The sequence below is a fragment of the Condylostylus longicornis genome, unplaced genomic scaffold (assembly GCF_029603195.1).
Source record: "Condylostylus longicornis isolate FDR11 unplaced genomic scaffold, ASM2960319v2 ptg000026l, whole genome shotgun sequence".
Classification (NCBI taxonomy): domain Eukaryota; kingdom Metazoa; phylum Arthropoda; class Insecta; order Diptera; family Dolichopodidae; genus Condylostylus; species Condylostylus longicornis.
The window spans coordinates 3822786-3850462 of record NW_026577995.1 but is presented as its reverse complement, the minus strand read 5'-3'; the positions used below and the strand labels follow the sequence as shown (position 1 = coordinate 3850462).

General features: G+C 25.2%; 1 protein-coding gene across 1 annotated transcript in view; it reads right to left on the bottom strand.

Annotated features, from left to right (window-relative positions):
• The window catches only part of LOC129607043 (cadherin-99C), a 220501-nt gene extending 196057 nt beyond the window's left edge, over nt 1–24444 (bottom strand). The window contains exons 1-3 of the mRNA XM_055517737.1: nt 24412–24444; nt 5876–5958; nt 4096–4245 (exon numbers count right to left, since the gene is read on the bottom strand). Of these exons, the coding sequence (XP_055373712.1) occupies nt 4096–4245; nt 5876–5958; nt 24412–24444 (266 nt within the window). The remainder of the gene's footprint in view (nt 1–4095; nt 4246–5875; nt 5959–24411) is intronic.
• Between the last annotated feature and the right edge of the window lie 3233 nt (nt 24445–27677).

Here is a 27677-nt window from a genome sequence, read left to right as displayed (position 1 = left end):
AAAAGTGAGTAAAAAATCGAGATCCACGATTAGGCTGTAAGCCTCTTCATTTACGTTACTTGAAATGCCATACGTACAACTTCGCCGCTACATTACAGCATAACTTTTAATAAAAAAAAATATTAACAAAATAACCTAAAACCGCTCATTTCCTTCCCAAAGACAAAATAAATAACCAACTTAGTATTATTTTAGGGGTGCCATGTCAAATGTAAGTATGTGTACCCTGTACATATAAGTAATCTTATAAAGTACTTACCTATATTTGATGACAATATATAAGAAAAAAGAAAAGAAAGAAAAAAATTAAGTGAAGAGGTGAGGAAAAGGATTATAGTGCAACAAAATAGAGGTAACAAGAAAGGGGCGCAGATTAAAAATTAACAACATTAAATCGTGAATGCAACATTTTTGTTTTTCTTTTTTATTTTGCGAAAAATCTTGTGCAACTTTTTAAACCAAAGAACAGTTATGTTTTTTATTGGAAAAAAAAAAATTATTTTTTTTGAGTTGAAATTTTTTTCTGCACATTTTTTTTTGTTTTCGTTGGTTTTTCAGCGCTTTAATATTTTTTTTTTGCAACACCAACGATGGACCATTTCGCAATGTGACTATGAACTTGATTATTTTATTAAATGTGCATCTGTATATATAAGCTCTATATAAATGCTACATATAGGATTATTATTTCAAGTAATATGATCTAACTGTAGGATGCCCGTACAAATGGTATAAGATTTTATAAAAAAAAATGTGTGGTTTTAGATATGTGGGGAGTAAATGAATTTATATTTTTTACGTACATGTAGGTATATAAACTGTTGTATGATTTAAGTTGCTTCCCACTACCGTCTTTGGTTTTTGAAATTAATTACAAACAAATATAGGAATTCAAAAATTTTCGTCTCCTGCTAACACTGCTCCAATTATTTTAATTAGTAATTTATTAATTTTACAAGAGTTTCGTAATAAAACATATAACCTTGTTATTATAGTTATTATACGCCAATTAAATGTGGATCAGATATTTAGGAATGCAAAATCGATTTATAAAAGAATTTGCTTATTTCTAAGGAGAAATTATAGCAGAGAAATTGTAGCAGAGAAATTTCATTTTACGATATTATTTTAGTTATAATAATATAACTAAAATAATATCGTAATATCGTAATATAACTAAAATAATATCGTAAAATGAAATGTTTCGTAACATCCCTACGAATACCGCTTCCTATGTTAAATTTTCCTTATAAAAGCAATATGTTTCCTTTTCCTCCTTCTTATTTATTCAGTGTAAATGCAACAGTGTAGTGTGAATAATGTGATTGTGTAAATTTAGCATAGATAGCGATATTCATAGGGATGGTATGAGAATCCGATTTTACGATACTATTTTAGTTATAATAATGACCGTTACAAGGTTTCTACAAAAATGGTTCGTAAACTCTAAGTATTTCTGATGGCAGAATGTTGGCACTGAAAATATAATCAATAATATCAATAGTTTCAAATATTTTAAATGGATTATAATTTTGTGAATACATTCGAGAAGAAAATTTAAAAGAAATATTATTCTTACTGCTATTATAATAAACTGCAGGAAAATAAGGGAAAAAAAAGCTAAAATAAAATTGAAAAGAACTAGAAGCGTTCAAAATAGCTAACAGCCAACAGTTTTTTTTTCCTTATTCCCCTTATTTTTTTTATTTCCTTTCTAATCACAATCAGGTGCACCTCTTAATTGGGTTTTTTTCTTTTCATTTTATTAATTTACTTGTTTTAATCAACTATATCTGTAGCATGTATGTATATTGAATATGCTATTAAGAAATAAAATGAGTTATATACGATTTTTGTTGTATTTCGTAAGTAAGTAAACACAGTATTCAGGATGAGTTGTAGAAACAGAGATATAAGTGGAATTAGTTTAAAAATCTACTACTAAAATTGTAACTAAACAAATACAGTGGACTCTCCACAACTCGAACCGCTATAAATCGAAAATATCTTTATCTCGAAGCCATATGAGTTCCCCTGAACATTGGCTTAATTTTTTTTTTCTCTTCAATTCAAAATCTCCATAACTCGAACTGAACATAGCGCTCCTGTGCGACTTCGGGCTATAGAGGTCTTACTGTACTTCAGATTATTATACATTTAAGATATTGTGTTTTTTTCATGAATAGTGATATAAAAAATTGTTAGAAAATTTGAAGCAAAAATTAAATTGGAACCCCATTCGATCATGTTTGAATTTGTTGTAGTTATTTAAGGAGCTGGTACCATGCAACTGTTTTAAAAATTTTTAATAAACCAATAAATAAAATGTTTTGGTGAACAAAGTACGCGTGTAGCTTTTGATAGAAACATTATTTTAGAAAGAAAAATTATCATGAAATTATTCTAACCAATATATCAGGCTTAAATTCAAGATTTGGCCTAAATTATTCTAACCAATATATCAGGCTTAAATTCGGCTTAAATTCAAGAACAATAACTCTGGGTTAAGTGCATTTAGAAAATCGAAATACATGTTTAATGGCAATAATCTCTTAAATGTTTTCATTTCAAATTCAGTTTTTTTCGGTAACAGGATTGAATAAACCTGTGCATTTTACTTGCCTTTAATCTTTAAAATATAATTCTGTTAAAGGGATTAATTTAGCTGAACAACGTTCATAATGCAATTTGAATTTTTTAAATTCATTGCATGAACAAAATTTTGGCGATCTTACTCAATTATGTAGATTAATAAGACCATCAACAATATACAAAATCGAAATTACAAAACAGCAATTGATTCAAATATAATTTAAAACTGATTCCAAATATAAAGGACGAACATTGGAGTTAAAATTTATCAAAATTTCAAAGCAATATTAAAACTTCATATCATAAATTGTAACTGTTAATCATTATAAACTTGGTCAACTCTATTTCATGTTTCTTTTTACAAATCCTTATTACTTAAGTATGCATTAAGATTATAAGGTTACTTGTAATAAGGAACCACTTTTTTTATTTTAAACAATACATTTGCTATGACTTTATTTTTTTCCTATTTCAATTTCTTTTAGCTCTACATTTCAGTTTCTTTCTTTAATTTTTTCTTCAGAATTTTCTGTGATTTTTTGAAAATTTAATTTTTTTTTCGCTCGTGCGGACTTCATTTTCAACCAGTTTTATATTGTATTGCATTGAAGTTTTGAAGTTTCTATATGTTTTCAATTCATTTAATAAGAAAAATAAAATAAAAAGCTATGTAGGTTGGTTGAATGATTGGTTTTTCATATTAAAAATTTTCAATTTTAACTACTTTTTTTTTTTCGCAAGTTTTTATTCTAAAACTACAATAATTGTAGCAGCAATGCCACAGTATTGTAATTTTTAAAAGAATGGATATGCCGTACATACATACGTACATAGAAACAAGCATTTTTTTGTGAGTAGAATAGTAAGAATTTCTATGTCAATTTAGTTTTCTAAACTTATAGGTTCTTTATTAATAAAATACAATATACACAGAAAAAAAATGGAGTTCAAGAAATAATGGTAATAAAAAGTTAACTACAAAATGTGAACTAGTTAAGTGTGAAAATTGTTAAATGAATTAAAAATGTAAGGCAAAAAAAAAAAAGATGGCGCGAAAAAAAAAATTGTAGCAATAAACAGTTATTAGAATTGTAATTGTATATTTATGGGAATTATTAAACTGTTTTAGAAGAAAAGAAGCATGGCAAAATTTACAGTTATACATAGAATTATTGATTTAGTTTACTGTACTTGCCTATTTATACATTTAATTTATACAATTATTGGAAATAATTTATGGCATACCTGCTATATATATATATACATATATTAAAAAAAATTTTTTAATATAAAGGTTAATGGGGTTGAAACGAAATGTAATTAAATAAATTTAATAAGAATCATAACTCAAATTTTATTTTAATTAAATGTAAAAAACTAATTTGGTATAAAAAATATGTGCAATCATACACTTCTCGTAATAACTTTGAAACTGAGCATTAATATTATTAAAAATATTTCAAGATTTAATTTATACAAAGAATTGAGTGAAATATCATTTACAAAATCATCTGCGCTTCATTTGAATTCGCCGGAGAATTTGATGTTGCAGCAACATTTTCAACATATTGAGAAATTGCCGGAGAAATTGATTGAGTAATCACAATACCACCATGAAATGACTTACGGCGAGAGCGATTACAGCTATCACATCTACACGAAAATTTGAATTTTTTCTCATATAAAATCGATTTCATTGTGAGACAAATTAAAACATTTCACATCCAGCATATTTGTACAATTAGAGCATTGAACAGAAAGAGAGTAATGTTCTAATTTGTTGCTATAAACAGTACATGAACTCGGCATGGTATTGAATTTATAGAAGAAATACTCCAATTTACAAATATTTAGAATTTTTATTCGAATTTTATCCTAATATACCTTTGTAAAATTTTAAGGTATTTTATGACAATTTTATGATTACGAATAATGATGAAAAATTATAATAATAAATAAATCACAACTCAAGTAGCACTTTACATCATAAGATTACAGAGATGGAAAATTACCGATGGCAAGTGATATTTATTTAAAGAATTACTCAGGAGAATTCATTTTATCAGACATACAACAGCTACTAAAATATTCTGATTATATTGATATCTGTAAAAATTTCCATTTTATTTTGAAGTTTTCTTAGAAATGTTACAAATTTATGAAATTTTAGGGGATTTCCTAGATTCTCAAAACACTATACTTGAATATAGCATAAATCATCTTTGTGTCATCACACTGTCAAATAAATTCTCGTCACATAATTTATGATTTTACGAATATAATCTGCAGTCAGTATATTAGCAAGCTACTGTCTGATAAATAACTCGAATAGGAATTAATGATTATTTCTCTTTACATTAATACCACTGTTGATTTAATTTTCGATTACACTGACTCAAAATTATGCAAAAAAAATTCTTAAAACTCTCGTAAAACAAGGATCTTACTCTGGTAATGGAAAAATTTCTCTTATTTAATATTCGTAAGTATATGATTATAAGGAACAATTAATATAAATTAAATATTTATTAATTAAACTAATGCGGAACCCCGCTATTTACCGACCAAAATTTAGATAACTTCATTATTTTTAATTTCCAGTACATCTGTGGGTAAATTAAAACAAAATATTTTGTAGATTTTCATTCCCAAAATTTCAGAATAAGAGCCAAAGATTTTAATAGTTAATTTACAAAAAAAAAAATTATCATTGTAACTGGAAGAACGCTGCTACAAATCATAATTTAGAAAAAAAAAATTCTACAAATTATAAAAATCAAGAAAAAAATGATGATTGTTTTTTTTAATCTTCCCCATTAAATGTTTCATGTTTGGAACTCATTTAAAATTAAAAATTTTTTGTTCTTTTTTCGTAAATTTCCAAATGTTGTAAATAAAATTTTCAATCGCAATATCTTAATTTCCACTCATTCTACATAAACCAATTCAGTTTAATTTACAAAAGATCAAAGAACAAATTAATCATATTTTTTCTTAATTTTTTTTTTTTAATTTTCTTTCTAATTAATTGTTATTTCTTACATCATCATTATTTTCGAAAATATTAATTTATATTTTTATCGAGATCCGTGAAAACTGACACTTACCTGAAACGAGAAAGAAAAAAAAAATAAATGATTAGTAAATCTTAAGTAGTTATTAACAATTTGTTTAAATTTAAAATTATGATTAACAATTTTTGAAGAAGATTTAACAAAAAAAAAACAAAAGAAATAAATTGGTTCTCATCGCATTCATTGCTTTAAGCATTCAGTAATTTTACCGCACTTTTAAAACTACGATATCATCAATTAATAATTTTTGTATATTATTCTTAAAATATTGAGGTGTAAAGAATAGATCAAGCTTCAAGTATTTATAAATACATGAGTTCCATACATTTAATGTTAATTGATAAGCTCTTTGAATTCAAGTTTTGTTAATTTTTGCTCATGCACTTGCTAATTTCAAAAATTATAATTATTATTTTTGAAGAATTCAAGGATTTGCTTCTAGCTTTAAGAGATATAAAGTAAAAATCATTTTGTAATATTTTTTACACTAATTATTCAAAATTTTAATTAAGATATTTTAGAATAATAAAAAATTATGAGAAAAGTTAGAAGTTAAAATTACAATATTCAAAATCTGCAAAATTCATGTAAAATACCGAAAATCAATTCATAATTAACTGATTGTAATATGTAAACATGATAGTAAACATGAGGGAATAAATGTAGGAAATCATAGATGAACAGAGAAGCAAGAGGAATGTGCAATAGAATACCAAAACGGAATTACCAAGGCGTTATAAACGAATAAAACTGAAGAGAAAATAATAGTTCTCTAAACGCTGATAAACACGGATCTTTACATTACGATTGTTATTTTAACGGAATAGTGTTTTCCGGATAAGATGACCAAGAAGCCATAGTGTGTATTTTTCAGAAATTTGTCGTGAACTCTAAAATTTTGATATAGTAAAGGGCGTTTAATATGCGCTCTGTATATAGTGTATTTGCTGTATATCGAAGAGGAGGGTTTTTTAAAGTTATATGAAAGATGTCCATGAGCTTTTAAATATTCTGGGGCTTGGTATTTAAGTGAGGTAGCAATAATTTGTAAAACTATTCTTATACAACTACTGGAATGTAAACAAATATTTATGAATGCATGTACTTATAGATGATCTTCGCAGAGAAATGAAATTTTACATTTCTCGGAAAACTTTATTATTGGGTTCTCATTTGACGTCCCATATTACTTCATGCAATAGCTTTCAAATTAAATAAACAAATTAAATTCAATTCGTACATTCGAATTTAAAAAAATTTTTTAATTAATTTTCCAAAAATTCCGTAAATTTTTAATTAATAACTGTATGTATTAATTTCAAGAGCATAATATTTTAGTATGTTGTACGCAATAATTATAAATTTTATACGCAAAAAAAAAATATTTAATAATATTACCGCTATGTCCACTTCTATACAATAAAAAATACCAATGACATTTTAATTTCATATATTTTTTAAATAAATTACCAAAAGTTTATACAATATTTTGCAATCGTAACACAACCTGCAGCTAAATAAAACAAAAAATTATTGTTATATAGTTCCCTTATCCTATATACTCGTAATATAACAATAATTTAAAAAATGAAATAAATAAAATCAATTTGAAATTTTTCATTTTTAAGAAGCATAAAAAATCAAAACCCATAATTCAAAGTTAATCAAATTTAAATTATAATATATTTGTAATATTAATTATAAATAGCGTAATAAATTCTTAAGACCATAATGAATCTATTCCATGGCCATTTTTCATAAAATCAATTTCTAATTTTTTAACTCAATTAGACTAAAAATGTATACTTGGATACATGGAAGAAAAAATGAGAAAAATAGAAAACGGAAACTAGTGTAATTTGATATGCCTCGACAGCGAATGTATTTTTACCTACACATACAATATGCGCTTGATTTGCATGTGGAATTCAATGTAAAGGTAAATTGAAAGAGAACGATAAAAAAAGTCAATTAAACAAAAAAAAAGAATAATGAAAAAAAAAATATTGATAAATTTAAAATTAAAAATCTTTGGTTATTGGAGAATAACTACAACAAAAAAAAATGGGTCTATTTGATATTTTACCCTTTGTTATTCAAAATCAAATTAAAAAAATTATCAAATGTAAATTTTCTGTTATTTTCTCCATTTTGCTTTTTTCCGTTTAAGAAATATTTTCTTAAGAAAAATATGATAAAAATATTAAAAGAATTGCATGCGTACGAATATTTGACTAATTTTTCTGAGTGGAACTCACAGTATGTAGACTAATTTTTCTGAGTGTTATAACGTCAACTATGTTAAATTATTTTCCAGTTTCTAGAATACACAGACAGTTTTTTTTCACATCTTAACGAATTTTCAAGTCAATTTTGTTCCAGACAGACATTTTTTCATATTTTACCGAATTTTCAAGGCAATTGCGTTCCAGACAGAAGTTTTTCTCCACATTTTAACGAATTTTCAAGTCAATTGCGTTCAAGACAGACAATTTTTCATATCTTAACGAGTTTTTAAAAAAAATTGTATTCAAGACAAACGTTTTGCTACATTTTAACAGGTTTCCAAGTAAATCACGTTTCAGACAGGCATATTTCATATCAAACTTTAATTTTTCTTGTCTCTTTTGTATATACTAGCATTTTTAAACTACGTTCCGATTGAAGAAATTGTCACAATTCAAAATCAACGATAATTACTTGTAATTACATGTCATACTAACAGAACCACTGTGGAACAACATTATACATAAAAAATTCATAAATTTATGAATAAAACTCAAGAGTTAAAACTAAATTTTAGTATAAGGAAATTGTTGAAGGGAGTGAATTTAATCGGGAAACTCTTATGTTTGCAAAAAAGCTATAAATTATTGTCATTTGTAAACCCACTTGATATTTAATTTAATAATTTTCTACATGAATATTGATTAGACGAGTATGAACGCATATAATTTCTGTCATATTTAATTTAAACAAATTTAAAATTAATTCATATAAATTATAATTTTTCATGTCACAATTAATTAAAAAAAAAAACCAAATTCTCGCATAAACTTAAAATAGTCTAAGACTAAGTAATTGAATTTCACCTCCTAGAATTGGTTTTTTTTTAATTCTATATTATTAATAATTAATTTCTGCAATAACTTTTACTTTTCAAGAAATTTTTACTCGTAAGTTCTCATAACATTTATTTTTTTTTTAATATTAATCATAATTTTAAAAATATTTTATAAATAAATAATTTTATTTATTATACTAATTGTATAAGAACAAGTGAAAAAATAAATTACATATTTTTATTAAAATAAGTAAAATTAATTAAAGCGGCGGGCATTTATGCAAATAAGAGCATGGGTGGGTTTGTAATTACATTTACACATGAATACAAATTCATTAACAGGTTTATTTCTTTTATATGCGTGTGTTATATAACATTATACTTTGTGTTTTTTAAAACAATTTAAAATTAATTGAATTTTAGCAATCGCGTGAGTACAATTTGTCATTCATTATATTATGTATGTGAGTACTTATTAAAATTACATAATTATATTAGTAACTATATTTATTTTAAACTTAAAATAAACAAAACCCTATAGAGGTTAAGAAAGCAATATCCTGCTCAAATGCTAAATTATGTTAAAGGTTACGCCACAATCGTATAATTATCCAAATCACTAACTGAGTTTAAGTAATTATTTAAAATTTAAAATTATTTCGAATGATATTAAATAAAATATATTTAATTTAATAATTATTGTAATAAGAATTTATAGAATATTCCTAAATATTGCCATGTTTTAAAATCCAAATTAGCAAAGTTAAAATTTATCCCAAGTAATTTTGTTGTAAAATGCTCTTACATTGTGGATCACAGCAAAAGATGTGATCCACTAAACACTCATAGTATGACACAAAAAAAAATTATTTAATATTAGAAAAGATTATTCGATTTATATGTAGATTTATTGCCGCCAGTATCAAGCTCAGTTATACTCCCAAGCAATCACTTAATTATTTTTGAAATTTAATGGTATAGGTACACGAACCGTTCCTTTAATCTAATTCAAATTAAATCGGGTGAACATTTAGCTATCCTAGCTTAATGCGTTACCGCGTGAAGAGACAGAAGGGCGGACGATGAAGACTAAATCATGTCAGAATTCGATCCAGATCATAATAATTTCTACGTAAATTTACGTGTAGGTCTGTATTCCAGACATTTATTTTCTATTGTACAAATAGAATGGGAAATGTTTAGCACTCTCCCTTAATAATTAATACTTTGTTTCAATTTAAAGAGTTAACAAAAGATGAATTTTAGAAATGCTTTCATGAAAAAAAATTTATTTTTAAACCATCGTATTTTTGAAACAATACGTATATCTTTCACAGAATCCCTTTCTGCGATATTTATAGCTAGTAACACAATTAAAAATTGAAATCTTGAATCATCTTTTAAATCTCAAATCGAACCAAGCCACAAATTATGTAATTTAAAATCAGAAAAACTAAAACTATTTTTGTATAACAAAGCTATACAAAATTCCTTCCTACTTAAACCCTTTCAATTATAACAGGTTTTTCGAATAAAATTTCTGATTTATTTTGGAAATGCATTAAAAATTTGGAATAATTGTCATATTTTAACAGAGATGATTTTTTATAACAAATAGTTACTCAATCCAGATAGCTCATAATATTGATTTGCCACATTTTTGCTTACGGTATACCTTACACATGTAAAAAATAAAACACGTTCTGTAAGATTGTGCTTTTATTGATAAATAATTTATTATGCAAATGACGTAAAAGACATAAATTTTTTTTTTCTAAAAATCTAATAAAAAAATTTTATTGTTTATTTGTATATTTTCTGTTCACAGTTTTAAATCTGTTTTATAATTTTTAAAATATACGATTAAATAATTATAATTATTTGTCAAATCAGATTAAATGCCAGTTTATTATGATTTTTAACAATATGCGTGTAACGTGATATTTAGTGATTGTCTTCATTATATTTTTGTTTAATTTTACAGGTGAATAAATTATATATACCGTTATAATATTCTAATTCAACTATAATTTTTACAAAATATAGGCCTATGTAAATATCTGACTAAAATAATAAATTGGAAATTTGAAATTTTTTCCGAAAATAAAGTAGAATATTCTTTTACTCTGTTATGATTTCTAAATTGTCATTAAGTTTAATGATTCTTAAATTATTCAAATTAACAAAAAACAAAATTTAAATTTGTTTTTTCTCAATTCGCATTTAAAAAAATAAAACACTAAAAAATTAAACTAAGAGTAAAGTGTTGACTTTTCAATTTAATTTTTTTTATTATTATTTTGTGAAAAATATTAAAGTTTCTCACTTGATTCTTTCGTTTTTTTTTTTTTTTCCTATTTTCGTATATTAAAATAACCCTGAAGGCATAATTTTGGTTAATGAATTAAGCGGAAATCTTAAATATTCTCAATTGAGTATTTTGTCTCTTGTACATAAAAAAAAATATACGTACTTTTAACTAATAATAGAACACAGAAACAGAAAATAAGAAAAAAAATAACCAAAAATAAATAAAATTTGTAATGGATTTTAATGTTTATTTGTTTATTTTGCAATTTACAGGTGAATATGGTCTGTTTTGAACAAATAAATCGTAAGCTATTTATGGACACCATGTAATATAAAATATTTTCTAATAAATACCATAAATAAATGTAAGTGCATACTTAAAATTAATTATTTGTCTTGATAAAAGGGTGATAGAGGAGTTAAAATGAATGAATGAATAAAAATTGTGTGAAAGTTGCGGTGTCACATTGAATTGTATGAATTGAAATTCCTTGCAGATCGAGGAATAATTCTAAAATAAATGCGTTATTTCAATATTTTCATTAAATGTGTAAAAACAAGAAGTATTTAATTTCCTTCTCACTAGAATTCACTTACATTTTGCTGTTGTAATTCTATTTACTTAAATAATTTCATCTTTTTATACAATTTCCGATTATAATATTAAAATTTATTTTTTTTTTAGCTATTTGGAAGTACTGCGTTACGTGTTTGATATTTAATCTATTTCGTAAAACTATTATGGTTTTGAAAACTACTTTCTAAATTAAATTGTATTTGACAATTCTACTTATAGCGATTTAATTTGCCTGTTGTTAGAATTGCAGTGCCTAGTAAAATATACGTTTTCTATATTATTGGAATAAGTTCAAAATTTTTTATTCAGTTTATGGATTTTTCAAATTCAAACAGGTATTTGATAATAAATAGCTAGAATGTTTACACTCAAATGGCATATACAATTTCTTAAAAATATTCTTTTTACTATAAGTCAGTAATATTTTATTTTCTATTGTTAATGAAAAGCAATATTTAACACTTGAGTTTAAAACTTCTCAAATGACAAATAAATTTTGGTGATGATATTTAAAAAATTTTGGTAAATTTTCAAAAACTAGTTTTTCAAATTTGAAAATATTGCGAATTTCAACATTTTAAAAATTTTTATTATGATGATCAAAATATTTTAAATTTATTGTTATCTTAATCTTTTGTATTAGATCAGTAGACAACTTTCAAAACAAAATTATATAATTGCCATAAATATGATGCTTTTTAATACTTATTAAAGGTTCTGACGTGTACAAATATGTGAAAATCAAAAATCTTCTTCAGAAATAATGTTTAAATTTTATTGCAAATCATTCTAAAATTTTAATGTGCTGAATATAAATTCAGACCGAAAATTTTTAGAAGTAGTGTTCTATATACCTTTTAATTTAATTTAATTTCAACAAGATGAAGGAATGTTGTTAAACATCTTCTTTTACATATACAATAATGTCATCAAACGTATGAGTGATTTTAATGTAAAATTTCTCATTAATTACAAAATGGCTTCTACTTTTCATCTTCATTTGTTATAGGATGTTCCAATATTTCTCAAAATATGACAAAAATTGGAAATTATGAAAAATTCCAATTCAGGCTTAGTAATCATAAAATTATTTCAAATTTTTTTTAACTGGATTTTAGAAAATTTCAATTTCAATGGATTTTGAATTCATTGTTTTAAATAATTGATACGATTTTGGACTTCATTCTACTATTGTTTCATTTAATTGAAAAATATTCACATTCACACCAAACTTTTTACTGAAAATTTAATATTAAACTCAAACCTAATAAAATACCTTAAGTTTTCTTTAAATTAGTCTATATGAATAAATTCATTTTATTTCACTCAATTCATTATTTTTTTGACTAAGAATTAAAAAAAAAGTATTTTATTTAACCCTGGATTGGCAATTCATTTCAATACTCTCATTTTACCAATTGTGAGTAAATCTTACTCGTACATCATAAAACTGTCAAAAAATGCTAATCATTAAAGCATAATAGTGGTAAATCATTTTTTTTTCATTAATACTAATTATTAAATAAAATTTAATATTATTAAATTTTACTCCCACAATGGTAGAGAGATCGCACTTTTTTGGGGCTTTTACGTTGTATACCAAAAAACGTATTTATTGCAACAATACCAATAGTGATAAAAATTTACTAAGTACTGTCAAAAATTCGATTTTGGACAAAAAAGATTTACTTATTATACAATGCACTTACACTAGACAATAAAATTAAACTCATATTCAATTAGATTCGCTCATAAAGTTCGAAACGAGTAAATTTTACTCATGGTTGGTAATGTAGGGTTAAATGACAATAAAATTAAACTCATATTCAATTAGATTCGCTCATAAAGTTCGAAGCGAGTAAATTTTACTCATGGTTGGTAATGTAGGGTTAAATGACAATAAAACTAAACTCGTTTTCAATTAGATTCGCTCATAAAGCTCGAAACGAGTAAATTTTACTCATGGTTGGCAATCTAGGGTTAAATTTTTTTTCTGTTACAATATTTTTATTGTTTTTACGGTAAAAATTTTGGATATAATTCATTTAGTTTTAGATTTTCTTGTAAAAATTTGATCTTAATATTGAAATTCGAAATAAATTTGCATAAAAATTATGTTTTATGTTTTTTTAAAAAATTAAAATTTTGAAAAAAAATGCTATAAATGACAGTTAACAACCTTTTGTTTAAAAAAAAAATAATTTTTATGTCAAATTTTTTTTCTGTTTTTGCCAAAATAAATATTTGCATGCTAATGGCAATTTTAACCTAAAAACTTTAAAAAAAAGGTAAACTAAAAAAAAATAATGATATTAATATTGTGCGACAGGTAGATATTGCATGTTTTAAAATATAGATTTATTTTAAGGTATACAGGTATGCTATTTAAAAATAGAGCTGAGTCAAACCAATGCTTTGTAAAGTAGCACTTTTTCCTTCAACAAGTGAATATGCCACTGTTAAATGCAATCTACTACATTATTTAAATTAGTTTGATTGGTAATACTAAATTGTATATAAAATTATTGCATATATTTAGGATGAGCAAAAAAAAAAAAATTGGAAAAAGCACTAATTTGATGATTGAATTGGAGGGTTAAGCAAGTAATAATTATATTTTTTATGGTATAACATTTATTGTTAGCATTTTTTTTCTGCATTTATGGAAAATTATGCAAGGTGCGAAAAATTCTTTTTTCTAAGCTTTAGAAACTTCAGACTGCTATACCCTGCGGTTTAAAAGAAAAACGAAATGAAAAATTTGAAAAAAGCCTGCTGTATAAGAAGCCAGCTACTAATTTCATGCGTTTGCAGAATTAGAAAATGTTTGTGGTTTCGTTACAATAAATAGTTAAAATGTGCAATTTTTAGAACTTTGTGTAGCTATAACTTTTAGTAGGGTAAATATTGTGGCTACAGTTTTTAGCAGGATATAGGTAAGTATTTTCTTCTATAGAAATAAATTTTTGCTAAAGATCTACTTATGTATTAAATTTCAACGTTTTATCTTCAAAGGTGTATAAGTTTTGTGAATTCATTCACAGGTGGACTGGCGGACACCCAGACAGGCAGGCAATAAAGCGAAACTCATAAATTCTTTTCCTCAAATTTTTGTTGGGAAAAGTGCTAAAAATCAATACAGAAAAAATAAAAATATAACTTGGACAAATAAGTAAATGTATATATGTACATACCTATGTACGTATATTTTAATATCATAAAAATAACCATAAAAATAAACACCTTACTAATATATTATATCTCTACAAATCTTTTAATAATAAACGGCTATTACATAACTAATGATTTCGGTAAACGGCAAAAATCAACCGCAACTACACACAAAGTTCAAGTTGATTTTAATGAAATTATGGGTATATGAACAAAAAAATAAAAATAGAAAAAAACTAGAGAAAAATATAGTTTATGACACTTGAACTAATGTCAAATAATAAAATACGTTTTTATATCAGAAAAGCAAAAAAAGAAAAAAATGTAAAACGCAAATATAACAATAATGACAGGAGAAAAAGCAAAATAATGAAAAAAAAACAAAAACAAATGCCACTTCGCGCAGGTGTAATTGTGTAAGTGTTTACTTATATAAAAGCGTTTATTTTAGAACTTTAATGGTTATAAAAGGCGATATTATGCGAACATTCGCATAAACCTAAAGAAAATGTGTGTAGTAAACACTGACTGAAATGCAAATTAAATAACCCAAAAAAAAAGGTTGAAAAATAATAAAAAGAATAAGAATAAGAAAAATTAATTGTAATTCGCTGCAAGGCGAAAAACAAATCACAAAAAAAAATTCTACAATGTTCACATATTCAACAATAAAATGAGCGAGCGTAAATGCGATATTTTTAATTTTTTTTTCTCTTATTTTTTTTTTTTTTGGCAAATTTTTGTTCTCATTTTTTAAACCAAACGAAAAAAAAGAGCTCAAAAGTTTTTATAAAACAAATGGCGTAAATTGGGGCCTTTTATACATTTTACAATTAATTGAGGACAATTGAATAAAATTGGGAGAAAAAAAAAATGGCTGAATTTTTTTTATATGGAAATTGTTCAAATTATTTATTATACGTTTTTGCACATATTTACATGTATATATATATTTTATGACAGTTAAATGACATTTAAATGCTGTGTTGGTTTTTGTTTTTTATAAATTTTATTCTGGCTTTTTGGAAAATTTATGGTTCAATTGTTCGTTCATGTATCTACTTACATACATATATAGCACAATATAATGGTGTACGTACACGTTTAATTCAAATCAAAGTATTTTTACGCTTGAAAAAGAGAATAAATTCCACGATCTTGAGAATTTTTGTTTTTTTTTTTTGTAAGAAGTAAGAACAAGACAAAATGGAAAAAAAAATATAATTTTTTGTTAATACAAATAAGAATGTCCCAAATACGATGACAACACGGTAGCCAAATAAACAAATTTTACAAAGTTACAAAATTGAATGTTAGAATTCTTTGAAAATTTTAATGGTATCCGTTGAGGCTTTATTTCTGTTTTTTTGCTGTTCTTTTGTTTTTTTTTTTCATTTAAATGCTCCACTTTATTTTTCATGTAATTTTATATACAAGGTGATTTAATAATCATAATAGAAATTTCACACCTAAGAACTAGATTTTAGAATGTAGTTTGTATACTAAAGATTTGGGCGATGATGCACCGTGACCTAAGGAACTATTCCGCCCCCTACCATGAGCGCTCAGTGCCCTGCCTTGAGCATCTCCTGGAGACCCACACTTGATGAATCCAAGCAACTTTTCCGTGGGATTTCCCACAACGGCATACCCACCAGGTAGGGCCTGCCTAAGTTGGCCTCCCTCTTACGGACCAACGGTCGAGACTCACTGAGAAGGTGCAACGGTATCTCCTCTCCTTCACCACAGTGCTTGCAAAACCCGTTCCTAGGCCCAGCTTGCTTAGGTGTTTTCTAAGATTGCAGTGTCCCTTCAGAAAACCCGTAAGAGTTCTCACATGATTCCGCGGTATCGTTATAATTGCCCTATAGCTCTTCCAGTCGTAATTGCCTAAAAGCACCTTCGCTTGCCGAAACACGATTATCTTGACGCAACCAGTCGAACTTGTCGAGACAGTCCAACACCATCCGAGAGGAAACCTGCGAAGAATTCAGAGGCCTTATGGTAGCCTGACAGTCAGACATTATCGCTATATCGCACCCGCACTAACCCCTATCCAGGTTACATATAACGATACTTGGGTACATATCCATGGACTACCTAAGAACTAGGTATAAAATAGGCATTACTAGATAAAAATTTTATTTATTATTGATGTCCTAAACGAGGGTATATGTTATGTCACTGATTACTGAATCACCCTGTATATAGTAACATATATAAACATTATTCAATATATAAGTAAGTATTTGAAATGGAACGTTTAAGTAGAAGAAAAAAAAAATTGTATTAAACCGATTCTAATAATTTTTGTTTTTCTTTTCTGTTTTCTTTTTTTTTTTAAGGAAGGTTAACAATCTTTAATTTTAATTCACCTGTAAAATGAATTCAATAAAAATTTATGTGTAAGTTTGTGTAAAGTATAATTCATGAAAATCACATGAACCAGAAAGTTTCTTAACCGGATTAAATTTAAATTTCCTTTTTGATTTTTCGATTTTTTTTTGATTTTTTTGAATTAAAATTTAAAGGCATAGCTATATATTTAAATTTGTATTTTTGGTATTTTCAGGAAGAAATAAATTTTAAAATGAAATTTTTAAATTCTCTATTAAGAATTCATAGTTAAAGATTTCAATGAAACCGATTTCGAATAATATGAGTACCGAATAATATTATTAAATTTTTTGAAAGCTTATTATTATTATTATTGTTATTATAGGATGTCGAATATAAGCATTACTTACATTTTATTTCCTGAAATATTTCAACTTCAATGGAATATATGTTGCACTAGTCTACTAAATGTAATATTTACAAAGGAAAGGAAGCAAAAAAAAATCAAATTGAAATCAAGATTTTAAGATATTCAAATTCGGACAGTTTTATAGATTATGCCGTTATATTTTTTCAGGGAAGGATTTTATTTGTGAAATGACATGAAATTTTAGAACTGAAATTATTTATTACTTTTGTCACTTCAGAAAAATACTCGAACTACAGATTCCAACCAAAAAAAATATTCGTCATGTAAAACCATTTATTAGATTTGATTATGCAACTGAGCTTCAAATTCTATACATGCTGTAATTCTACATACTTGCTATAGCTTGCTCTACAAGCTCTACATTTTAATGGAAATCGAAAAATTATAGTATTATAGAAAAGTAATGTTAAATCATATTTTCTTCCTATTTCCAAGTAAATTCGGAGAAATAAACCATAAATTTTGATTAAGTGTTGACTTGCAAAATTGCAGCGTGTAGAGTTAGAATTTACATGAAATCTGATAAAAATTTTACAGAGCGTGCAGGACGTGGTCACGTCTTGGCAATATTTTACATGACAATATTTTTGGTGAATTTTTACTTCCATTCGTAAGTGTAGCTCACTACAATATTAAAAGTAAATGCGTATAAGTTAAATATAAATAAGTTTTTCGAAAAAATTAAGTTCAACAGGACAATCAACACTTTCACAATCGATGTCCTATGAATCTGCCAAGGATAATTACTTTTTTAATTAAATTCTTGTTACCTCAAAGATATATGCAATGAAAGCACACAATAGAGTAAGTATTTCAATAAAAAAGCGGAGTTCATTTAAAAATTTAAGTTTAAGATATTTTTTATTTCCTTTTTCACTCCTAGGAGTTGAATGCGACTTGGCTCAAGATAGTCCATGATATCATAGATAGTTATGCCCAAGTTTCATTGCATCAAGGTATGATTCTCATTTGTTTTATAACTTGGTCTAAATACACCCAGAATTAAAATTAGCAAGTCTTACAATAATTTAACAGAAATTTAAAAAAATTTAAATCAACTGTTAAATTGTTGAAAAACTAAAATTGTTCTACAACAAAAAAAAATATAAAAATTCATAAAAATTCCGGAAAGTCAGGTGGATTTCTAATGTCTAATTAAATTCTATTACTTAAATATAATTTTTTTTGTGATTTCAGGATGGTCTTTAATTATTTTACAACAACAAATTTTTTTTATTTTTATTATCCGTATAAAAAAAAACTACTGATTTAATGACGTTACATAAATTGTTGTTTTGTTTTTTTATTTTTGTTTTTCTTCTCAAGGCTTTGCTTGTTTTGTTTGTTTCTTTAATTTTAAAATAACTTGGCTCCTTTCTGTCACAATATGTTCACAGAAAATATTATTTTTGTTTCAACTGGTGGGGTCTGTTCTTTAAACATATTAATAATGAACAGTAAAAAATGATATAAAAGAAAAATAATAAATACAACATCGATAAATATCTATATATACATATAGAATAGAAAAAAAGCTAACAAATATAAAAGACCAACTGGGTAACAAACATGAATACATCGTTAATGATTCTTTACAGCACCACCACACCCATTAATAATTCCAATTAAATAAAAACGTTTTATTGTTAATTTTTCTTTTGTTTTTTTATTTATTTATTTATTTTTTTGTCTTTGGAATTATGATATATATGTAAGTATGTGCATGTAAGTGCATATATACATGTATATATGTATGTGTGAATGTTTTAATATTGCTTTCAAATCAACCATTTGAATAATTTTATATATTTAAAAGCAATTTGAATATTTTTTATGATAAACTCAAAATAATTATTATTTAATTTTAATTCTAACTTTGTATATATTAAAAAAAATCTATGTTAGTCTAATCGATTCCACCCTTTATTTTCTTATCAATATTTTTAACAATAGAAAATATCTTAATTATATTACAATTTTTGTAATTAAAAATTTAAAAAGAATCCTACTCATATTTCACGATCTATCTTTGCCATATAGTGCATTTTGGTATATTAAATTTTTATTAGAAATAAATTTTCTATAGTACGAGTATAACACAAACATTCACGCTAACTATAAAATATTGTATAATGTTATCTGGTTGTTGACTTTGATCTCATTATTTGTCACCATTTAAATTCCAATTAAAATATTAATTTTAGCTTATGGAAATTAATATTAATGTAAGTTTAATTTAATTGATTGGAAATAATGCATAAACTTCACAAAATGTGCTTTAGAAACAGTATTAAATTAGAGTAAAAAAGGGGTTTGTGTCAATGCTATAAAAAAACAATTGTTGTCTGTAGCATAAAAAGGAAAAGAAGATTTCACTAATAGTAAAGCTCGTACCTTAGGACAATAATTTAAAAAATGACAAATTTTATTTTCTTATTATAGGCTGATTAGATTACTAAGACACTATGACAGCGATAGTCGCCCGAAATGTCAAAATATTACTCAATCTACTGATTATAAATTTTTTTTATCCTGGGAGGAGCATAGGGCTTGTGCATGATGTTGCAGATAACCATGAATCATTTTCTTACGTCGTTCAATTTATTATGTAGATGACGAGCATACCGCACTGATTTAAATAGGGTATGTCATCTTGCTGCGACATGTGACACTCACAGAAGCGAAATTTCGAAAAATTTAATATTTATCGTTGCAACATGCGATTGCCGGAATTTTTTTTAGAATTTTAAGTTTTTTGCAGAACTATTATGCAGGAATTAAAATTTACTAACAAAAGAAAATGATCCACTACATACAATTGGAAAAGGAATATGAATTTTATTGTCAATTTTCATTGCGCTAAGGTTTAGATGCTGAGTTTTCACAGAATATTCATTTTTCTATAGGGAAACTTAGAGAAACGGTTTTTGGGCTTCTGTTTTAGTTTCGTTTAGCTTGTGCGATTCACATGAAAATTAATATTAACCTTAAATTTCTAGTTAATTATAGTAATTGCTGCAAAAGACTAGTATTCATTTCTTATAAGGATTCGTTTTATATTATTTATGGTTGTATTTATCACAATGAGTTCATCCAATGACTCTGCTTAGTGGCAAAACAAACCCGCAGATTTTTTTAGAGAGATAAATTTCGAACAACTTGTGCTTTACTATAAGGCCCATTATTTGTGTTTTATATAGAAAATATAATCTGTTTATTTGAAAATATTAAAACGACAAAAAAACAAAAATATTCAAAACATTATTGTACTTATCATTACTTTATCAGCAAATTATTTGTTTTTTTTTTTTTCAAAATATTATGCACGATTGAGAACCATTGCACGCATGTCATACAATAAAAGTTATCATAAAAGTTCATCGGAATATTTAAAAATGCAAGAAATACATATACATAATAATGTACAAACACTTAGATATTGGAGGCGAATAGTAAAAATATTGCAAGTTAAAATATTTAAAAAAAATCGTAGGAAGAGTTTTTTTGAACTGAATTCATTTTAAATATTGAATTTTTAATATTCCTCATGGAATATACGATATTGTTGTAGAACACTTGCAACAAAACACTAAACAGATCAAGGACATAATAAATTCAGTGAATTCAGTGTAATTGTTCGTCCCTCATGAAATCTTTACTGTTTATATACAATATTTTATCGAATTTTAAAATTAAAACTGACTTTAACAGTAATAAAAATTCTGTATGTGATTTTAACAATATTACAATTTCCTTGCACACTTAATTTTCCATTTAAATACTTTTAATTAAATGTTAAAATTTTTTAATTACTTCAAAATATTTTGAATTTTTTGTACAAAAAAAAAAAATCGACAAAAATTAAAATAAATTTTTTTTGTTCGTAATTGCGATTAATTTTTTTACTTATTGTGTATAATTGCAATACAAGATGGCGTAAATGCCAATTCTTAAAAAAAAGAATTGTTGAATTTCCCATATATGGGGGACGTTGGAATTCGCAAAACAACTATGAGTTTTTTTCATTCTTTGTTTAAAAACAAGACACAAAAATATTTTCAAAAAATTTATCTGGAACTATTTTAGACTGGATTATTGTTCTATAATGATACCGAATCTGTAGACGTATACATATATATATGTATGTAATGAATATTATTGTAAAATTTAAATGACAGTTCAATATTATTTATGAATATTTTCGAAATTGCAGCCAAATAATTTTTCTAATTTCGAAATAAATTTGAATGTTGTTTTTTCTCTGTTACTTTATATTTCTTGGATCTTTTTTTAATATCCTGGGGTCTACAACTCAATACTAAACTGACCTACATGCAAGGGACTGATGTACATATATTAAATAAATTTTCAGAAGTTCAAAAAAAATTGCTAATGTTTTTTGAAGCACATAACTTAAAGAAGTAGAATATAACTCAAAATTATTGCGTTTTACGGTATGCAGGATCTCAAATTTCAAAACAGAATTAATTACGAAGACTAAGTACACGATATTTCAATAGTATTCGGCCATTTATTTATTTTTCGTTAAAGATATGCAAATATAAGGCTTTGTTGGTTAACAATAATTGCAATATGAAATTATTGTGGTATGAAAGTTGATTGTAATGTATAGCCGATTTAAATTTAGAGGTTCAATATATAATAATGTTAAGGAAAATTTTTAAATTTGACATAATATATTGTTAAAATGTTGATTCGTCGGGCGCTTAAAATTAATAAGCTTTGAGAGGGCTTTGTAATTTCATTAGAAATCTCACGCCTCAATAAACATTGTTATGTCGAAATTTGTCAGTTGTCTAGAAAAAATTCTCATTTGTGATGGATTTGTGTATAACAAGCGAAGGGTCGAATTATCTCGATTTTCCGAAAAGCAAATAAATGATTCGAAAGAAGTTGGTACTAATAATCCTAATTTTTTACTCGGTTCAAGATTCCCAATTCACTATCACTGCTACGTTAATTATGTATACTGTTAAATTAAAATTTTTGATTCGAATAAATTTGCACTTTTACACCAAATTTCTAATGACCTCAAATTTGCTTATGTTGTGCGTATTCAAATTATTTCCATGCTTAAAACTTTTATGCCCATATTAAGCAATATTTTACAAACAAAATAAAAATTTATGGTTACAATAAAAATACCGTAAATAATAATATGTAATATATTTTTATTATTTACGATATAGGCAATTTTTAACCCATAATTTTTAATAGCAATTTGTTATTAAAACACAAAAAGCTGCTGTTCTTTCTTACACCGAAATGAATTGTTCTAACACAAGACACAAAAAAATTATGTGGGTTTAATGTTTGTGTCTATACAGAGTGCAATTGACGTCAAATTATAAAAGTAATTTATATTCACACTTCATTATCTTGGTTCTATTAAAAATTGGAAATTTTAATTTAATTTACTCTTAATTTAAATTTAAACACTTTTAAATGAATAATGAATGACATTTGTAATAAGGGAAACATTATTAATAACAATAAAAATAAATTGCTGTTTCTTTTAACAAAAATATTTCTAAATTTAAAATAAACAATAATTCTTAAAAAAGCCTATAATATTCAACAATTCAAACAATAATTTGAAATGTTGTCATAGCATTCAAAAAAAATTAAAAATATAAAAATGATCACAATTGAAAATGTCAAAATTCCATTTGAGGTTTGCGTCAAATATTCAAGTTTTTTTTGTTTTTATTTTCAGAAATGACCAAAATTAGCGTTAATGTAATGGTTAATGCTGGAGGAAATTGACTTCCATAAAATCATTTTGGCCGTATCATAAATTAAGATTTTTTACTAAATGTGGATTATTTTACCTATATGAAATATTTAGAATCGTTTTAATGTCGTCGCGTCATTCAGTAGTCAAAATTAAAAAAAAACGGAAAAAGTTTATTATTGTGTTTAACGCTAATAACCACATTTATATTTTCTCTATATAAGGTTAGTCTATATAAAGTTAGAGTTAAATGAAAACATAAAATATCTGTGCTAAAAATAAAAATTTTGAAATTTATTTTCACTTCCCCTTTTTAAGAATTTTATAACTTTTACTTTTTTTTTTATAAATGGTTCACAAATACGTAAATAATCTAAAGTAGATGCATTAAAATATCAATAAATATGGAAAAATTCTAATTGTTTCATACAAGTAGCGACATCGTAAATTATTGGATAATTTTAATAAAACTAAATTCTTATACGTCATAAAATTCTCTTAACTCGATTCTCTTGTATTTTAAGGTTCTCTTTTTGTTGTATTCAAAATATGCTATCGAATATTCGATTGTGTTGTTTATATTTGATTTTTCTCAAATTTGAACTTATTGCTGGTACATAGAGAGTAATTGAGTAATTAAGTTATTAAAATTCCACAATAATAAAAATATAATAAATTTGATAAGAAAAAAAACCATATTGTCGTTTGTGTAGTATGGTCACCTAATTTCTGAAATTATAGAGTGTGTTTTCCATATCTTATATTACACAAAAAAAAAACAAAATAAAACGATCAACTTCACAAGTAGATAACGCAAAGAACCTACTAGTCAAGTTTTGATTTTCCAAATTTAATTTAAATTATAAAATATATATATTAAATATATAAGTATATATATATTTTTTTTAATACAAGTGTTAAAAATTATCGAAGGACAAAATTAGATGAGATGGATGGCCAGAGCTTCTTAAAATAAGTCAAGCTAACAAACCATTAATTTTTCTTTATCGTATTTTTCGTGTATATATTTCAATAATGAATGTGCTTAAGAATGGTAAGACTGAAACGAAGTCTTAATCCTCTCCTCAATTCAATATTTACATCATCATCATCATCATCATCATCGTTTGGCATTACAGCTCGGGGTGAACTTTAATTTTCTTCACATTATTTCTTCAGACAATTCTATTCTTTGCAAAATTTTACCAGTTATGAACACCAATTTGACTGCGGTAGTTTTCGATATTGTTTTTCCAACTTATTCTCAGTCTTCCTCTCGGACGATTATATAACGGTTTCGCTTTAAATATTTTGGTTTGTGTCCGGCTTTTTTCCATTCATATATCAAAAGATATGCCCAATTTAGTCTTTGTGCTTTTATAAATCTAACGATGTCTTCATTTTCTATTATATCATTTAATTCTTCATTAGATCTTCTTCGATACTCACCATTGTCTACAATTCAATATGCTGTTCCAAAATGCGCTCTAAATTTGATGGCCCATATTGAATTTTTATTTGATAAAATTAGTTCTTAATAACTTGAATTTGATAGTATTCCATACACCATTTCATGCTTTAAAGCTGCATGTTATTTGTAATCAATAACTTAGTTTTTTTTAACTTTTATTTAAAAATTTTAAAAATATTAGATTTTATTAAATAAGCTTCAATATTCCAAAGACTCGTGTATTTCTACAATTTGTTTTTTATATTTTGAACTCTGAGTTAATTTTAAAACACTTGCTAATTATTAAAAGCAATATCATTGTTATAATTAATTGGTTCTTGTGAGACTATAACAAGTCAATAAAATCTTTATTTGTTCTTTGCACCCAATATTTTGTACTTTAAAATAAAAAAGAAAATCATTATTAGCATTTTTTTAATAACTTTCATTATAATTTATTTTTGGTTTTTTGCCATTTAATTTTTTTTTCACATCATAAAATTTTTTCTTTCTTAAAAGTTATTCCGAATACCCAAAAACTATGTTAACGGGAATAATTTCGAAAATAAAAAAAAATACCAAAACAAATTTTTATGATGATTCTTTCATCTTAATTTTAAAAATTTTCAATTTAAATTCAAAGGTTAAAAATATCTAATGAATAAAATTCGTTTTTATTTCATATCTTAGCTTATAAATTAAATTATATTACAAAATAAAATGGGCACATTTTTATAATTATACACTTAGAATTCTTACAAAACAAATAAAATACAAGAGCAATTCATTAAGTTTATTTTTAAATGAAAAATTATTATGTAAATAAATTTTATTTAAAGATCCCAACTAATCAGGCAACCAGGCAAGAATTAAGGTAAATAACCTAAAAATTAAAACTAACAAAATAGAATAAAATTTTTCACAAAAAAAAAAATTTTACAAGTTGTTTAAGAATTGTATAATTTATGACCTAGAAATTACAAAAAAAAACAAAGTTGAAAACTCAAAAATTTGTAAATTTTTTTTCTTCTATTCTGTGTAAAAATACGAAATTTTTTGTTGATTTATAGAGGAACTTTCATATTGTAAATATTTTTTTTATTTCTGCAGTTTTCTTTTTCTTTTTTCGTAAGAATCTTTTCACATCATTCAATTCAAATTATGATGGGGATGAGTCAGATAGAAAACCTTTATGACGATCATAAAATCTTAATTTTTTATTCAAATTTTTGTTTTTTTTTTGTTTTGCTAAATATCTAAATTATTATTTTAATATTATCACCTATACACTTATGTAAAATAAAAAAAAAAAACAAAACAAGCAAAAATTTTCTATGATAACACACCTTAAAAGGTGTTTTAGGTGATTATTCTTTCTATTTCTTCTTGCAAAAAAAAAATTAGAAAAAAGAAAGTTTTGTTGTCTTATTTTATTTTTTGTTTTTGTCATCAAAAATTTTTCCTGTTAAAACGGTTTTTTAGTAAAAAAAATAACAAATTTATTTTTTCTACGATCTTTTTTTCTTAGTTGGTGAAAAAAATATCTATACTCGTATAAGTATATTCTTTTCTAAACGAATAGAATTATTTCCTGATTGAATTTAATCATAAATTAGTTAAAAGAGAGAAAACCTAATTTCTATAATAAACCATTCATATATTCTGAGCTCACCAACATTATGACTGAAGTTGCAAAATATGATTGTGAAAAGGAGGAAAAAAAATTGTCGCTAGATTAATTGCCTATAATCGTGATTTAATTTTAATTGTAAATTAAGAATAAATCTACAGTTAGCTATTTAATTAATTTAATATTAATTCGAAATTTATTTTAATTAACACCTTAAATTTCAGTAAATTTTTTTCATTTAAATGTTAAGAATTCTAATGAGTACATATGCAGACATGTACGGAAGGTTTTATGTAATACCAAATAAAAAGTACCAAAGCTATAAAATCAAATTGAAATCATTATTTTCTTTAATTTTTGTGAAATATTTTCAATTTCGAAACTTCATTTTCGATTTCGAAATTTTGAAATTTCGAATTTCGAAATTTTTAATTTCGATTGTAAAAATGAATGTGTAGGCAAAACTTATTACAAATTCTAACACTGAAAGAATTGGAAAGTTTTCCGTTGTAGTCTTTTGTTTTTATATTATTAAAGAACTCACCATTTTGATCTTAAAGTTTTTTTTTTGAAATTGGAAAAGTAGAATAAAAATTACTTTATATTATGTAATATTATTTTTTTGTGGTTCAAATTCGATTTATTTTGACAGATGACTGCTATAATATGGACATAGAGTATAATATGCTCTATGTTAGACGGACTCACACAGACAAATTATGAAGTTCCTTTGCCCTTAAAAACAAAGGTCCCTTTTGTTCGGATTGTCAATGTCTGTCATTAGGGAAGTCGAATCTTCGCTGGGAGGCTCTTGATGGATGACATCATGTGAAGCTGTTCCTGCCATCTTGCTCAAAAAAGTTCTGTCGAGAGCTGCTGGGGACGAATCGAAATCGGTTTCGTGCTTCACAATCTAGGCAGATCGGACTCCCTTTTGTATTGGTTCTAAAGTGGCGACGAAGAGACGGCCATACATATTTTGTATAACTGTCCGGGTCTGACCGTCGGAATGTTCTCTCAGTGGGAGCTCACATCTGGATATTTGTTTAGAACCATGGTATTATAAGCGAGATGCACTACGGTGGTCGGAGGGGACGAGTTCCTTTGTCGATGTCTCTCTTCAATAATCTATAATCTGCAATCTAATTTGTGCTACGTAAAACAAAATAACATCAAAGTTTTCTAAAATATTTAATTTATAATTTGGTTTTTTAAATGGACCGATTGACAAAATTATTAATAGAAAAAAAATAATAATTTTTTTTTTCCACCGTTCATTTGCTTAAT